We start from the raw sequence: 17,835 nt of genomic DNA on the forward strand, positions 1-17,835 counted from the left end.
TTGTTTAAAAATACACAATAAACCGTGTTGTGCAGTTATAGCTTCAATTGTTCTTTTTTCCATTTCATGGATTCTGATGTAGCAAATTTAACAGCTAAGCACAAACTAAACAGAACTGAACTCTTAAGATTAGTAATGATGTTTACACCAAAATCCAATTTTACCTATGTAGGCTAACTTAAAAATAGTCAGATAATGGTTGTCTCTTTTTAGTTGCCAGTGGTGAAAATGAGTCATCCTTAACATTTTTGGTGTTTTGGATTCACAACAGCTGGAGAACAATTAAATACAAAATAGGTTGTAGGCTCTACTGGGTGATTTTTACTGAGTAACTATCATCATTTTCCCAGATAGTGTATAGAATTTGAGGCATTCTATTATCTCAAACAGCCTGGAAAATTGTGCATTTAGCTGACGTAATTGGGGGAAAAAATCTCCAGCATGGGAGCATGCCCCCGGTGAGTCCAAATATACTCTACCTGGGCTGAACCTCCGATCCAGAGCGGGAGGCTCACAGTCTGTGTTAGTGCCTGCAGGAACTGGAATTCCTCAGGGTTGTGCACTGATGCCAAGTGTCCAGAGTAGCTGTTGGAATCATGCTAACTAGACCATGTTATTTTACTTTTTTACCTTTGAACTTGCACTATTGTATCCTGTTGATTTTATAAATAAGCCAGTGGTTAAGACCAACAGTATTACACCGTTTCAAATGGCGTTAGTGGTTATGGCCAAATTTAAATAACATGTAAAAAGACTAGCCAACCAATGTTTAATGAGGTCTTCTCTACCTATAGAGCCACTGTCTCACCCTTGGGGCCAACCTGGTGTCAGTTCACAGCCCAGAGGAGTCCCACTTTCTATTGCAGTTGACAGATGGTTCCCCTGCCTGGATTGGGGGCTCTGATGCTGTCCAGGCACACTTTGTAAAGGTACCCTGTTTTCTGTTAAAGAGTTAATGGAACAGTGACTTGAAAGGTGCTTCACCTGAACTGACATTGTCCTATAGTGGACCAGCATCGTGACGTTAAACCGTTCTGGCCCATTTTGCAATTTGGTGATCTACATTTCAAATGTTGTAGTCCTCTATCAGACCCTCTTATCCAGAGCAACAGTGCTTATATGGGTAGTGGTGGATGCAGGCTTTCTCAACGCTACCTTGTCCCCTGCCACCAATACATGGGACCCATTTTTAGATTAAATCGTTGTAGACTTGGGGCAAGAATCTACCATCAAATCAAGGGCCTTTAAAATCCATCACTTTCTGCTAATTGGTTTTCAACAGGGCCGGTCTACATGTTACTGCTGATGCGATGGGAAATCTTGCACTTCGTGCTAGAAGACCTATGTGTCGTTTGAGTTCGTACGCTCAGAAAGTGCACCTTTAACTATTTTGATACTGAGCCCATTCACCACTTTCCAACAGAACAGGCAATGGTTCTGGAGTGATGGCTCCACATTTGGTTACCAGAACTGGGCAAAAGGAGAACCAAACAATTTTAACAGCACTAGAGAACCATGTATTGAGATTAACTATGGAAGTAAGCCCACCACCATTCACTGATCTACTATGAAGTCAATTATTTCACAATATATTACTGCAGAATTGAGTGTCTAATTGACATCGCTGGAATGATATTTGTGACAAAACATTTTTTTCTGTGTGCTTATTAAAAACATGTTGAATCAAATGGAACCAACAATGCATCTTCAATGAACACACTATGCTGAAGTTGAACGCTGAATTATCTGCTGTAAATGTTTGTTCTGAAGGGATGTTGCTGACATTAAACGGTCTATACATATTTTCTGAAGATATTTCATAACAGCCTTGCATCCCTTAAAGATTTCTATCAAAATCTACAATTATTAAATGTATATTAATCTAGTGATTTTGTTTATGTAGAAAAAAAAATCAGAAAATTGGTTATATATTCTTTCCTCTGTGACACAGGTGTGACATTGTTTGGCAAAATACAGAACATGATTGAGCCTTTTTCCAACCCTCAGTGACTCTCCCACCCCTGCTGTCTTCCAGATGTGGAGTACTGAAAATAATTTTGGGAAACTGATTTCAGGCAGTATCCTCTCCACTGTATCAATTTCCTTTTGTGTACGTATGTACACTGACCTGGGATTGGACTTCTACTCATATTTCAACATGGTGTCATTTAGTAGTTTAATGCAGTTTGAAGCTCAAACTCGTTTATTGTAAACTAAGACAACAGGGTACATTGTGTATTTCAATCAGCCATTTAGACTGGTCAATATCTTACTGTTTTACAGGGCAACCCGAATGCAATCAGGGATGGCACTAGTTTGGATCACGCTGCTTCAGTTTTGAAGAGACTCTGAGGTCATGGAATGCCTAAATGTCATGGGTGTGATGCTGAGACCTACACATCTCCGCAGGACAGGAGCTACAACAATTCCTGGGGTCTGGTCATTCTGCCAAATGTTTGGTAACAAGTCTTGTCACTCCCAAGAACCCAGGAGTCGGTTCCCCTCCTAAGACATTGCATGCATCGACCAATGATTGCAGGTCATCTGTTCCATCAAACGAACACCTGATGAGATTAGCTGATGTGAAAAATAACTAGGTTATACTTTGAGTCCCAATTTCCATCTAGATGATAGGTATTTGGTTTATGGTATTACTATTTGCTGGTGAGCAACTGCTTGTTGGGGTTAAGGTAATTATGTCCGGCCTGTAGTAGGTAATAAAATAGTTGTCAAGGGAAGTAAACAGTAACTCACCAGACTATTCTTATAATTCTGAATCTGATTTTAAATTATTTAGACATAATACACCGACTGTATAACAGTTTTAATTATTGCCCTTTTCTGGGCAATGTAAGATCTGTGAGATGAGGCTGCATTCAGACGGGCAGCGCAATTTTATTTTTAATAACATTTAGACCAATCGTTGGTGTGTATTTGTCAGAGCTGATCTGATTGAGAAAAATATCACAACGTTTCCGCCATGCTAAAAGAAAATTAGACGGTGGGAGCTTTTAATTTCAGGTTTCCATCAGGCATTGATTTTCATAAAAGTCCTGTTGAATGAAAAACGTTACAAAAGGCTTGATGGTAACACCAAATACATATTTGATTTGGTAAACATTGACCAAACGTTTATGACAGAGGGGGATTTTCCATGCTATTGACTGTACACATATCACCATCAGAGCGCCCCTGGGAGAACATGAGGGTGGTTATGTGAATAGGAATTCATTTTACAGCATTAATGTTCAGGTATTTGATCATTAAATTCATACAGGTAGCCCTGCAGCCTAGGCGTTCTAGGGAGTAGATCTCAAACAATTAAGAGTGAGTAATGGGTCAGTTTCAGAATTGTAGGCCATAACTGAATTATCGTGTTTTCAAATGTTTAGACTATTTTACTTGTCCTTACATCTCATACTACTAATAAAAGAAGAGTCTGTAAGCCAGAACAGAGAACAAAGGACAATCATTTCGGTGTTAACCTTTCGTTAAACTCCTCATAACCATCTATATAAACGTGCATACTTCCAGGAAAGAAGACGGAGCATGAGCCGTTGTGCAAAAACTCAGCTTGCGTTGTCGAACGCGCCCCTTTTAAGCGAACGCGCACAAACTCCAGGAAGTGAACAGCGAGTCAACTAACAAATCACCGATCGTAATCACCGTCGTAGTACGGTTTAACACCACTTTGGAAAGTCAGGGTTGACAAACTCTTGATAAATTGATAACCCAGAGTTAAATCTGAGTAGGTTGAACACCCTTCGTAGTGTACCCCTCTGTTCTGATTGGTCAAAAATCTATTACTGAGATAAATATCACAACTGAAGGTGCCCTTCAGAAGATGACATGAACGGTGGCGTTCAACTGACTAATGAAAAAATTATGAAAACGTATCCAATATTAATACATTCTTCATGAAGTCGCTCCATTTTGTGGGGGTTGGACTAGCTGGCCAGCCATCAGGGCAAAGCCACTGTGTGTTGACAACATTTTTAAGCACGAATCAACTTCTAGTAGAAAACTAACGATGGAAATACTCAACATTTCCGAATTTTATTTGACAATTTAGAATGCATGCAACAAAGTGTTTTAGCAGGAAACTGATAATTTTTAATATCTTTACATATTTAGTTTGCTACAAATCAGTTTATGTGTAAATGCACATTGGCTTGGGAAACGTGCATCAACATTTTATGCAAACTTTAGATTTTGCCCATAAACCAAGTTCAATAAGTGGATGGAAACAAAGAAATTGACATTGCAAATAATACATTTCTAAAGACTTAATTAGGAGCACCTGGGACAAATCCAGCCCAGTAATCCAGGATAATCATCTCACCTGTTTCAGTTCCTTAAAAAGGAGAGGAGATACAGAACTCACATCACAGGGAGATTCAGTGGAGAGAGCTGAAGTGGGCTTAACAAGTGAAGTGTTAACTGGTGATTTCAGAAGGTGAGAGATCAACAGGTGTCATTCTTATTCCAATGTTTGCCTTTATATCAAATGACACTGTTCCCTGTGAGGTGAATTGAATGTCCTGGTTAAAGTGATGACCAGTGGTCCACTCTAGTGGAAAAGATAGTATTGACTATTTTTCAGTACATTCCTAACAACTGAGATCTGTAAATATATTCTGTGGTAAATCTGGACAGAACCTAAAATGTTGATGTTCTATAGTACATTTTGAGCTTCTTCTGTGGTGAAAACATCCCACTTGGAGGGTTAAGTCTTTTAGTCAGGATCAGTTTCCTCTTGCCAGTTTCAGCAAGTCTTTTGATGACAACTGGTCTTTGTCTTGTGTTCTCTTAGGATTACATCATGGGAGTGATAATGGTTTTCCTGCTTCTCATTGCTACATTTTCTCTGGGAGATGCGAGTAAGAGGGTTCCCCTTTTCTCAACAATGTGACTGACTGGTCTTTACAATATTGACTGGTTTAATGCCGCTTGTGGTTTAGTTTTGATTCTTAAATGTTTCTTGGTCACACGTAGCCTAGTGTTTTACTTACTTTGGTCTTACAGGGCCATCCAGATGTAAACGGGGATGGCAAAAGTTTGGATCCCGCTGCTTCCGTTTTGAAGAGACTCTGAGGTCATGGACTGAGGCAGAGGTAGCCGTCTCACCCTAGATATTTGGGTGTGGAAACACTACTGCATATTCCTGGTTTAATGACTTTGTCCATCTTTGCCTCTTTAGCGTCACTGTCAGTCTCTTGGTGGACACCTGGCCTCAGTACACAGCTGGAAGGAGTCTAGGTTCCTGGAGACGTTGACTGTAGGTTCCCCTTTGACCTGGATTGGAGGAAATGATGGTGGTCGGCCAGAGTTGAGAAAGGTACTTCGTCTGACTGGTGTAACAAACGCGCTTCATCGGCATGACCACAGTTAGAAACACTCCACAGGGACAGTCTTGCTCCCAGATCTGTAAGGTCATCAGGTATACTTGGAAATGGGTCTACAGGATGCTTGTGATGTCAAATCTGTTTGAAATATTGTGTGATGTCTTCAATAGCCTGTTCAGTTGACCAGTACTGTAGTTTAATGATGTCAATGTGAGCCAGTCTGTGTTTTGGGACACCATAATATAGATGTTTGTTGATTTGGACTGAACAGGTTAACCGTCTTAGTGTTTCTATAGCTTTCCAAATGGATTGGTGTTCTGTGTTACTTGCTTGTGTAGTTGATGAATGCCTAAATGTCATGGGTGTGATGGTGAAACCTACACTTCTCCACAGGACAGGCGCTGGTCCTGGACTGATGGATCTGGATTTAATTACCATGAATGGGCACAAGGGGAACCCAACAACTATAATGGTGTCAGAGAGCCGTGTATTCAGATGAACTTTGGAGGTACAGTCATTCACTTGTCCATCAGTCACATCTAACTTGACAGTTCATTGAATCCTGTCTATGTGGGTGTAATTTCTACTGTTTTCTTTGAAGAAAAACATCGCTGGAACGATGAAGTCTGTGAGAAGCGCTTTACATCAGTCTGCTCCAGAAGCCGTTAAATCAACTTGTTGCTGTGACATCGTCCTGTTGAATGATGTGTTTGTCAATAAAACAGCTGAACACATTTCTTGGCATTTGGGTTAATTTTACATGTCTTGTCCTTGAGGGTTGTTCCAGAATCTAGAATGTGTCAGTTAGGGTTTTGAGTTAAGATACAGTTAGGATTAAAGTTATTAAATCAAGTTACTGAGTCAGAGCATCAACAAAAACCCTTCTCGGAATGTGAAATGTTCCCCAATACTAATCTAGGCAATGTATGATCTGTTAAATGAGGCTGTGTTCAGGAAGTACAATTTAGTCTTTCTTAATATTATGTAGAAGTCACATTTTTCAGTGCAGATCTGACTGGTCAAAGAATCACCTTTTCTACCTTGCCAAAAAGACCAGGGGAGCTGTCAGTTTCATGCTCATTGTCCTCTGTCCTAAAAAGTTGTTGGACGAGAACCTTCTCCAAAGGGTTTTAAGAGAGGACGTGAGCATTAAATTGAGGATTTTAAATGAGGAAAATGAATACTTCAACATTCCAATAATCCGTTTACAATAGGAACACCTTTGGTCAAGCCAGCCTAGCAATCAAGAACATTCATCTCACCTGTGTCAGGTCCTTAAAAAGGAGAGCAGTGACACAAAACTCACATCACAGGGAGGCTCAGTGAAAAAGTTTGTAGAGGTCTTAAGTGAGAACTGACCATTTCAGAAGGTGAGAGGTCAACAGGTCTGATTACACTGTCTTTATGCCACATGACACTAGTCCCTGTTTGGTGAATTTAGTGTCCTGGTTAAAGTGATGATTACAGTGATCTTCGGTTAAAATGGTAGCTAGTGTTAATGTAGTATTGACTTAATTTTGACAAGAACTGGTATTTGTCTTGTTCTTTCAGGACTCCCTCACCATGGCAGGGTTGATTATTTTCTTGCTGCTCAGTGCTGCATTTTCTCTGGGAGATCCACATTGGCGTAAGAGTGGCCTTCATATTTCAGCATAGTGTGTGATTAACTGGTTTGTGGAAAATTTCTCAGCAAGTTTAATGCAATTTGTTGGTTAGTCATGGCTCTTGTAAATTTGTATTTGAATGTACCCAGTTATTTTACAACCACTAATTTAGATATTTTTCTTACGGTTGTCTTACAGGGCCACACAGGTGCCCTGGGAATGGCACCAGTTTGGTTCCCATTGTGTCATTTTCGATGAGACTCCAAGATCTTGGGCGGATGCGGAGGTAGCCCCCTAACTCTAGACTGGGGTGGATAAACACAACCTCACATCACTGGTTATAAAATGACATTGTCCATCTTTGCCTCTTCCTTCAGTTCCACTGTCAGTCTCTTGGTGGACACCTGGCCTCAGTACACAGCTGGCTGGAGTCTATATTTCTGGAGGCGTTGACTTTTAATTTACCTTTGACCTGGATTGGAGGAACGGATGGTGGTCAGCCAGAGATGAGCCACACTGGTGTAACAAAACACGTTTTATCAGTGACTACAGTTAGAATTGCTCCACAGGAACAGTCTTGCTCCCAGTTTAGTAAGGTGTTTGGGTATATCTGGAAATGAGTCACAGGATGCTTTTGATGTCAAATCTCTTTTAAATAATTATCTTTATCTCAGTCCGCAGGTCAATATTACATTAAAACTATACTAATGTATTTTGTCTGCAAATAATACAAAATTATGTTTATTGATAACCCGTTTCAGATTAGTGTTCTTATTTTTCTGTTTCTGAAGACAAACAGTCTATAGCCTTACTAATGCATCTGCATTTTGTAGTAAACTATGTTCTTTCTGAATACAAATGTCATGTCTTAGCGTTGCTGCTGAGACCTCACTGGTTCTTTACAGTACAAGAGCTGGTCCTGGACTGATGGCTCTGGATTTAATTACCAACAGTGGGCAGAAGGAATGCCTAACACCTCTATTGGTGGAGAGTCTTGTATTCAGATGAATTTTGGAGGTACAGTCATTCATTGATCCATTTGTCAAATATCAATTGGGAGTTCACTGAATACTTGTCTGTGATTTGGAGTAATGTCTACTGTTTTCTTTGAAGATAAACATCGCTGGAACAATGAAGTCTGTGAAAAGCCCTTTGCTTCGGTCTGCTCACAAAGCAATTGAAATCAATTATTGCTGTCATGTTTACCTATTGATTGCTGTGGTTGTCAATAAAACAGCTGAACTGTACTGTCATGAGTTATTTAACTTAATAATCATTGTCCTTAATGGTTAGTTTCAAGGTCTAGAATGTGGCACAGTTTAACATTTCTATCTTGACATTCAACTTAACATCAATCTAAATGGCTTTCCATGTGTGGGGCAAAATATTTGAAAGCAGTTTCATTCAGTTCTGAATAGGCCCACTTCATCTCCGGCACTGTCCAGTCCTTTTTTTATTTGCGCCACTATCTCCATCCATCCATCATCTTCCGCTTATCCGGGGCCGGGTCGCGGGGGCAGCAGTCTAAGCAGGGATGCCCAGACTTCCCTCTCCCCAGACACTTCCTCCAGCTCTTCCGGGGGGACACCGAGGCGTTCCCAGGCCAGCCGGGAGACATAGTCCCTCCAGCGTGTCCTAGGTCTTCCCCGGGGTCTCCTCCCGGTGGGACGGGACCGGAACACCTTCCATGGAAGGCGTTCCGGAGGCATCCGAAACAGATTCCCAAGCCACCTCAGCTGACCCCTCTCGATGTGGAGGAGCAGCGGCTCTACTCTGAGCTCCTCCCGGGTGACCGAGCTTCTCACCCTATCTCTAAGGGATCGCCCAGCCACCCTGCGGACAAAGCTCATTTCGGCCACCAGTATCCGGGATCTTGTCCTTTCGGTCATGACCCATAGCTCATGACCATAGGTGAGAGTAGGAACATAGATTGACCGGTAAATCGAGAGCTTCGCCTTGCGGCTTAGCTCTTTCTTCACCACGACAGACTGATACATCGACCGCATTACTGCAGAAGCTGCACCGATCCGTCTGTCAATCTCCCGTTCCATCCTTCCCTCACTCGTGAACAGGACCCCTAGAAACTTAAACTCCTCCACTTGAGGCAGGCACCCTCCACCAACCTGAAGTGGGCAAGCCACCCTTTTCCGACAGGGGCCATGGCCTCGGATTTGGAGGTACTGATTTTCATCCCCACCGCTTCACACTCGGCTGCAAACCGTCCCAGCGCATGCTGAAGGTCCTGGTTAGAAGGGGCCAACACGACAACATCTGCAAAAAGCAGAGACGAAATTGTGTGGTCCCCAAACCTGACACCCTCTGGCCCCTGGCTGCCAATGCAAAGACATGACATTTGTATTCAGAAAGAACATAGGTTACTACAAAATGCAGATGCATTAGTAATGCTATAGACTGTTGGTCTTCAGAAACCGAAAAATGAGAACACTAACCTGAAATGGTTTCTCAATAAACATCATTGTGTATTATTTGCAGACAAACTACATTAACATCATTTTAATGTAGTATTGGCCATGGGACTGAGGTAATTATATTGACATCACAAGCACCCTTTGACATATTTCCAGATATTCCAAAACACCTTACTAAACTGGGAGCTGTGGAGTGTTTCTAACTGTAGTCAATGATAAAACATGTTTTGTTACACCAGTATGACAAGGTACCTGTGTCATCTCTGGCTGACCACTATCCGTTCCTCCAATCCAGGTCAAAGGTAAATCAAAAGTCAACGCCTACAGAAATATAGACTCCAGCCAGCTGTGTACTGAGGCCAGGTGTCCACCAAGAGACTGACAGTGGAACTAAAGGCAAAAAAAAAAAGAACAATTTAATTTAACCAGTGATGTGCGGTCATGTTTATCCACCCCAGGCTAGCCTAGAAATTCTGTCCATAAAAATTACGAACAGAACCGGTGACAAAGGGCAGCCCTGCCGGAGTCCAACATGCACTGGGAACAAGTCTGACTTACTGCCGGCAATGCGGACCAAGCTCCTGCTTCGGTTGTACAGGGACCTGACAGCCCTTAGCAAAGGACCCAGGACCCCATATTCCCCAAGCACCCTCCACAAGATGCCGCGAGGGACACAGTCGAATGCCTTCTCCAAATCCACAAAACACATGTGGATTGGTTGGGCAAACTCCCATGAACCCTCCAACACCCCGTATAGGGTATAGAGCTGGTCCAGTGTTCCACGGCCCGGACGAAAACCACACTGTTCCTCCTGAATCCGAGGTTCTACTATCGGCCGTATTCTCCTCTCCAGAACACTGGCATAGACTTTCCCGGAGAGGCTGAGAAGTGTGATCCCCCTATAGTTGGAACACACCCTCCGGTCCCCCTTCTTAAAAAGAGGGACCACCACCCCGGTCTGCCATCCCAGAGGCACTGTCCCCGACCGCCACGCGATGTTGCACAGGCGTGTCAACCAAGACAGCCCCACAACATCCAGAGACTTGAGGTACTCAGGGCGGATCTCATCCACCCCCGGTGCCTTGCCACCGAGGAGTTTCTTGACCACCTCAGTGACTTCAGCCCGGGGTGATGGACGAGTCCACCTCTGAGCCCTCATCCTCTGCTTCCTCAATGGAAGAAGTGACAGCGGGATTGAGGAGATCCTCGAAGTATTCCTTCCACCGCCCGACGACATCCTCAGTTGAGGTCAACAGCTGCCCACCTCTACTGTAAACAGCGTTGGTAGGGCACTGTTTCCCTCTCCTGAGGCGCCGGATGGTTTGCCAGAATCTCTTCGAGGCCAGCCGATAGTCCTTCTCCATGGCCTCACCGAACTCCTCCCAGGCCCGAGTTTTTGCCTCCACAACCACCCGGGCTGCAGCCCGCTTGGCCAGTCGATACCCGTCAGCTGCGTCAGGAGTCCCACAAGCCAACCAGGCCTGATAGGACTCCTTCTTCAGCTAGACGGCATCCCTTACTTCCGTTGTCCACCACCGGGTTCGGGGATTGCCGCCTCGACAGGCACCGGAGACCTTACGGCCACAGCTCCGAGCGGCCGCTTCGACAATGGCGGTGGAGAACATGGTCCACTCGGACTCAATATCTCCAGCCTCCCTCGGGATCCAGTTGAAGCTCTGCCGGAGTTGGGAGTTAAAGATCTCTCTGACAGGAGACTCGGCCAGACGTTCCCAGCAGACCCTTACAGTACGCTTGGGCCTGCCGAGTCTGTCCAGCTTTCTCCCCCGCCATCGGATCCAACTCACCACCAGGTGGTGATCAGTTGACAGCTCCGCCCCTCTCTTCACCCGAGTGTCCAAGACATACGGCCGCAGGTCAGATGAGATGACAACAAAGTCGATCATCGACCTGCGGCCTAGGGTGTCCTGGTGCCACGTGCACTGATGGACACCCTTATGCTTGAACATGGTGTTCGTTATGGACAAACTGTGACTAGCACAGAAGTCCAATAACTGAACACCACTCGGGTTCAGATCAGGGGGGCCGTTCCTCCCAATCACGCCCCTCCAGGTGTCACTGTCGTTGCCCACGTGGGCTTTGAAGTCCCCCAGTAGAACAATAGAGTCCCCAGTCGGAGCACTTTCCAGCACCCCTCCCAGAGACTCCAAGAAGGTCGGGTACTCTGCACTGCCGTTCGGCCCGTAGGCACAAACAACAGTGAGAGACCTATCCCCGACCCGTAGGCGCAGGGAAACGACCCTCTCGTTCACCTGGGTAAACTCCAACACATGGCGGCAGAGCTGGGGAGCTATAAGCAAACCCACACCAGCCCGCCGCCTCTCACCATGGGCAACTCCAGAGTGGTGAAGAGTCCATCCTCTCTCAAGGAGTGTGGTTCCAGAGCCCAAGCCGTGCGTAGAGGTGATCCCGACTACCTCTAATCGGAACCTCTCAACCTCACGCACTAACTCAGGCTCCTTCCCCGCCAGCGAGGTGACATTCCACGTCCCTAGAGCTAGTTTCCGTGTCCAGAGATCGGGTTGTCTAGGCCCCTGCCTTCGACTGCCGCCCGATCCTCTTCGCACCGGCCCCTTATGGTCCCTCCTGTGGGTGGTGAGCCCACGGGAGGGCGGCCCCACGTCGCCCGTTCGGGCTGAGCCCGGCCGGGCCCCATGGGGGAAGGCCCGGCCACCAGGCGCTCGCATACGAGCCCCAACCCCGGGCCTGGCTCCAGGGTGGGGCCCCGGCTGCGCCATACCGGGCGACGTCACGGTACTCAATTTTTTTCATCATTAAGGGGGGTTTGAACCCGTCTGACCCGTCGCCTAAGACCTGTTTGCCTTGGGAGACCCTACCAGGGGCATATAGCCAAAGACAACATAGCTCCTAGGGTCACTCGGGTACTCAAACCCCTCCACCACGTTAAGGTGGCAGTTCTTGGAGGGGTTCGGGGGCTACCTCCACATCCGCCCAAGATCATGGAGTCTCATCGAAAATGACACAATGGGAACCAAACTGGCGCCATTCCCCAGGGCACCTAAGTGGCCCTGTAAGACAACTAAGAAAAATATCTAAATTAGTGGTTGTAAAATAACTGGGTACATTCAAATACAAATTTGAAAGAGCCATGACTAACAAACAACATTAAACTTGCTGAGAAATTTTCCCCAAACCATTTAATCACACACTATGCTGAAATATGAAGGCCACTCTTACACCAATGTAGTTCTCCCAGAGAAAAGGCAGCACTGAGCAGCAGGAAAATAATCAACCCTGCCATGGTGAGGGATTCCTGAAAGAACAAGACAAATACCAGTTCTTGTCAAAATTAAGTCAATATTACACTAACAACCATCTCAGCCGAAGATCACTGTAATCATCACTTTAACCAGGACACTAAATTCACCAAACAGGGACTAATGTCATGTGGCATAAAGACAGTGTAATCAGACCTGTTGACCTCTCACCTTCTGAAATTGTCAGTTCTCACTTAAGACCTCTACAAACTTTTTCACTGAGCCTCCCTGTGATGTGAGTTTTGTGTCACTGCTCTCCTTTTTAAAGACCTGACACAGGTGAGATGAATGTTCTTGATTGCTAGGCTGGCTTGACCCCAGGTGTTCCTATTGTAAACTGATTATTGGAAAGGAGAAATATTCATTTTCCATTCTCAATTTAGTGCTCACGTCCTCTCTCCGGGCTGTCTTAAAACCCTTAAGGGAGAAGGTTCTCATCCAACAACTTTTTAGGACAGAGGACAATGAGCATGAAATTGACAGCTCCCCTGGTCTTTTTGGCAAGGTAGAAAAGGTGATTTCTTTGACCAGTCAGATCTGCACTGAAAAATGTGACTTGTACATAATATTAAGAAAGACTAAATTGTACTTCCTGAACACAGCCTCATTTAACAGATCATACATTGCATAGATTAGTATTGGGGAACATTTCACATTCCGAGAAGGGTTTTTGTTGATGCTCTGACTCAGTAACTTGATTTAATAACTTTAATCCTAACTGTACCTTAACTCAAAACCCTAACTGACACATTCTAGATTCTGGAACAACCCTCAAGGACATGACATGTAAAATTAACCAAAATGCCAAGAAATGTGTTCAGGTGTTTTATTGACAAACATCATTCAACAGGACGATGTCACAGCAACAAGTTGATTTAATGGCTTCTGGAGCAGACTGATGCAAAGCGCTTCTCACAGACTTCGTCGTTCCAGCGATGTTTTTCTTCAAAGAAAACAGTAAAAATTACACCCACATACACAGGATTCAATGAACTGTCAAGTTAGATGTGACTGATGGACAGGTGAATGCCTGTACCTCCAAAGTTCATCTGAATACACGGCTCTCTGACACCATTATAGTTGTTGGGTTCCCCTTGTGCCCATTCATGGTAATTAAATCCAGATCCATCAGTCCAGGACCAGCGCCTGTCCTGTGGAGAAGTGTAGGTTTCACCATCACACCCATGACATTTAGGCATTCATCAACTACACTAGCAACTACCACAGAACACCAATCCATTTGGAAAGCTATAGAAACACTAAGACGGTTAACCTGTTCAGTCCAAATCAACAAACATCTATATTATGGTGTCCCAAAACACAGACTGGCTCACATTGACATCATTAAACTACAGTACTGGTCAACTGAACAGGCTATTGAAGACATCACACAATATTTCAAACAGATTTGACATCACAAGCATCCTGTAGACCCATTTCCAAGTATACCTAATGACCTTACACACATGGGAGCAAGACTGTCCCTGTGGAGTGTTTCTAACTGTGGTCATGCCGATGAAGCGCGTTTGTTACACCAGTCAGACGAAGTACCTTTCTCAACTCTGGCCGACCACCATCATTTCCTCCAATCCAGGTCAAAGGTGAGCCTACAGACAACGTCTCCAGGAACCTAGACTCCTTCCAGCTGTGTACTGAGGCCAGGTGTCCACCAAGAGATTGACAGTGACGCTAAAGAGGCAAAGATGGACAAAGTCATTAAACCAGGAATATGCAGTAGTGTTTCCACACACAAATATCTAGGGTGAGACAGCTACCTCTGCCTCAGTCCATGACCTCAGAGTCTCTTCAAAATGGAAGCAGCGGGATCCAAACTTTTGCCATCCCCGATTACATCTGGATGGCCCTGTAAGACCAAAGTAAGTAAAACACTAGGCTACATGTGACCAAGAAACATTTAAGAATCAAAACTGATCCACAAGCGGCATTAAACCAGTCAATATAGTATAGACCAGTCAGTCACATTGTTGAGAAAAGGGGAACCCTCTTACTCGCATCTCCCAGAGAAAATGCAGCAATGAGAAGCAGGAAAACCATTATCACTCCCATGATGTAATCCTAAGAGAACACAAGACAAAGACCAGTTGTCATCAAAAGACTTGCTGAAACTGGCAAGAGGAAACTGATCCTGACTAAAAGACTTAACCCTCCAAGTGGGATGTTTTCACCACAGAAGCTCAAAATGTACTATAGAACATCAACATTTTAGGTTCTGTCCAGATTTACCACAGAATATATTAACAGATCTCAGTTGTTAAGAATGTACTGAAAAAACAAAGTCAATACTATCTTTTCCACTAGAGTGGAACACTGGTCATCACTTTAACCAGGACATTAAATTCACCTCACAGGGAACAGTGTCATTTGATATAAAGGCAAACAGTGGAATAAGAATGACACCTGTTGACCTCTCACCTTCTGAAATGACCAGTTAACACTTCACTTATTAAGCCCACTTCAGCTCTCTCCACTGAATCTCCCTGTGATGTGAGTTCTGTATCTCCTCTCCTTTTTAAGGACCTGAAACAGGTGAGGATGATTATCCTGGATTACTGAGCTGGCTTCGTCCCAGGTGCTCCTAATTAAGTCTTTAGAAATGTATTATTTGCAATGTAAAATACCTTTGTTTCCATCCACTTAGAGCTTGGTTCATGGGCAAAATCTAAAGTTTGCATAAAATGCTGATGCACACAAAACTTATTTGTAGCAAACTAAATATGTAAAGATATATAAAAAAGAAATCTGGCTTAAGCCCCAGATGTTTGGTCAAAAGCCCTGATTATTTTAGGTTTTTTAAAATAACTTAAACTTTGTTTCATTTCCTCTCAGTCTTTCTGACTGGAGTGGCAAAAAATGAAACAAAAGCTCTATTACCGTGCGTGGTGGCAGGCGGTAATGCATCGCGCATCACTCATCTTGTTTGTCAACTGCCAATTAAAACTAACGAAGAAGAATATAAATCTTCTTCATCATTAACTTGTCAACAGGGGCTGGCGGGTTGTTGTCATGCATGTTGTCATGTAGTATGTTTCATCGGTGTCGCAAGCTTACTGGCTAAACGGCCGTAAGTTATGGATATAACAAAGTTTTTACACGGAACAGGAACACACGCCAGTACCTTCATTGTGGAAGCAACCACCTTTTTAGGAAAACAAGGCATCCAATACCGGGGGCATGATGAGCAGGAATCCAGCCAGAATCAAGGCAACTTTATTGAATGTATGAAGCTCCTTAAACAATTTGACCCATTTCTACAAGAATATACTCCCCCTTCTCATACCACTTACCGCTCTCATTTATCCCAAATGAAACAAGAACCAGCATTTCACAAGAAATCACAGAAAGCATCATCAAGCAAATGAAGATTGCAAATATGTGCTCTGTGATGGCAGACGAGGCCAGAGACAGATGCAAGACAGATACAAGACGGCAGTCCTTCAAGCTTTGACAGAGCTCTGCACAGACTCTGGTGGTGAAGATGTGTTCAAGAGGGCCATGGCCTTACGTGAGGCAAATTACATCCAGCTCCCTGTGGGTCCCAAACAAAAAAGATATGATGGTTTTGTGGTGGAGTCAGCCTGGTTTTCAGGTTTTGGGAGAAGCACTTATGTCAGGTATTCATGCTTGCAACCCAACCACAGAGACCTTTCTCTCTGAAGAAGCCCTCAAAAGCCTTGCATCCCATTATAAGATTCAGTTGAAGCCAGAAGAACTCCTAGTGGCTAAAAGTTTCATCAATAGAAGGATGGAGAAAGAGACAGTCCCTGACACCTCCACTGTGTTCCAACTGCTTGATGAAGACATGTTTCCCAGCCTGAAGGCTCTCTTCCAAGTTGCCCTGACGATTCCAGTAAGCAGCTGTGAACGCTCCTTCTGTGCGTTGCGCTGTCTTCATACATGGTTAAGGAACACCATGGGTCAAGACAGGCTCAATGACTTGGCCATCATGTCAATGGAAAAGGACAATTTGAATGACATCAACCCTGACAGCGTTATTGACAGATTTGCTCAATTAAAGCCACGTCGATACAGCCTTATGTCGCCGCAACAGAAAAATGCTTAATCAAGACAACAATAGGAGAGCAAAGATTTAGAGAGTTTCAAGAGAAAGAATGGAGGCACGGCAGTTGGAAAGGAATGCAGAGAAGAAATAGAAGAAAGTGTGTAGGAGGCAAAGAATGGCGAGAGAAAGGAGCAAAAGAATGGAGATGCCTAATATGCTGGTTACTAAATTGGTTAGATTTACAGAAGTTCTGTATGGTTAATAGCTTTTACATTTATTACATTCCGAGTAAGGAGATAAGTCTGAAAATGAACAAGGAGGAAAAATAAGTGTGTGAAGAGACAAGGACACGAATATACCTGTGGAGCTGGAGAGGCTGGAGGACAAGAGGAGGAGAGATGATGAGGGGAGTGAGAATGAAGTGAAAAGCAGAAGTTAAGAGAAGGAGAGAGGAGAAAAATGTGTGATGAGGAGTGGAGAAATAGGAGAGAAGAGGACAAGTGGAAGTCTGGATTTGAGGAGTGGAGAAGAAAGGGATGAGTGAGGGGAAAAAGCAAAGAAAATAGAGATGAAAAGAAATGAAATATGAAAGCAGGTGAATTGGAAGATGGACAAGAGATGAAAATGCGTTTAGCAGTAAAGAGTGAAGAGCAGATTAGTACATTTTGAATCTTAAGTTTGTGATCAGCAACACAGATACTTTCTTTGGTTTATACTTTCTTCATTCAGTGGAAGAAATTTCCAGAGATGAGTGGAGCATGAGTAACAGAAGTTATGACAAAAAGAGGTAGGAGAAAAGTGACAAGTACACTGTAAATTATTTCTGTAGTTTCTTACTGTATAACCTTTGTACAGTATGTTACTGTAGATTTAGTTTTAGAGTTAGATTAGATTTAGACAGCATTATTTTGTATTTTCAACAATTATGTACTGTGCACACAGTTATGTATGTTATGGTAGATTTTCTATGCATTCTGGGTGTGAGGTTTTCCCGTCACTCCCGGTCCAACTCCTCCCCGCCACGCTCCGCACCTGCCACCGTTTCACTTCCCAGCACGCATGAACGCACCCAACACTCCAGATCCCAATCACCTGAATATTGAACACATGTGCCCTGTTAACCCCTCTATTTAGCCCGTG

General features: G+C 43.9%; 2 protein-coding genes across 2 annotated transcripts in view; one reads left to right on the plus strand and one right to left on the minus strand.

The window, feature by feature from the left end:
• LOC109615053 (galactose-specific lectin nattectin-like) overlaps positions 1-8,178 on the plus strand; it is a 32,491-nt gene extending 24,313 nt beyond the window's left edge. The window contains exons 4-9 of the mRNA XM_034290297.1: positions 5,739-5,853; positions 6,897-6,972; positions 7,148-7,235; positions 7,327-7,470; positions 7,855-7,966; positions 8,063-8,178. Of these exons, the coding sequence (XP_034146188.1) occupies positions 5,739-5,853; positions 6,897-6,972; positions 7,148-7,235; positions 7,327-7,470; positions 7,855-7,966; positions 8,063-8,130 (603 nt within the window). The 3' untranslated portion in view covers positions 8,131-8,178. The remainder of the gene's footprint in view (positions 1-5,738; positions 5,854-6,896; positions 6,973-7,147; positions 7,236-7,326; positions 7,471-7,854; positions 7,967-8,062) is intronic.
• A 5,308-nt stretch (positions 8,179-13,486) lies between these two features.
• On the minus strand, positions 13,487-15,208 carry LOC114830240 (ladderlectin-like). Its single transcript, XM_034290324.1, has 6 exons — positions 15,108-15,208; positions 14,684-14,750; positions 14,450-14,538; positions 14,226-14,363; positions 13,711-13,825; positions 13,487-13,617 (listed from the first exon to the last, which is right to left on the minus strand). The coding sequence occupies exons 2-6, from the start codon at positions 14,739-14,741 to the stop codon at positions 13,550-13,552; spliced, it is 468 nt and encodes a 155-aa protein (XP_034146215.1). The 5' UTR covers positions 14,742-14,750; positions 15,108-15,208; the 3' UTR covers positions 13,487-13,549.
• Between the last annotated feature and the right edge of the window lie 2,627 nt (positions 15,209-17,835).

Source organism: Esox lucius, chromosome 24 (assembly GCF_011004845.1).
Source record: "Esox lucius isolate fEsoLuc1 chromosome 24, fEsoLuc1.pri, whole genome shotgun sequence".
NCBI classification, from domain to species: Eukaryota; Metazoa; Chordata; class Actinopteri; order Esociformes; family Esocidae; genus Esox; species Esox lucius.

Coding starts and splice junctions, on each gene's coding strand:
- LOC114830240 (XM_034290324.1), bottom strand. CDS start 14,741: ATGGGAGTGATAATGGTTTTCCTGCTTCTCATTGCTGCATTTTCTCTG. Junction 14,539..14,683: donor ATTTTCTCTGGGAGATGCGA/GTAAGAGGGTTC, acceptor TTGGTCTTACAG/GGCCATCCAGATGTAATCGG. Junction 14,364..14,449: donor GGTCATGGACTGAGGCAGAG/GTAGCTGTCTCA, acceptor TTGCCTCTTTAG/CGTCACTGTCAATCTCTTGG.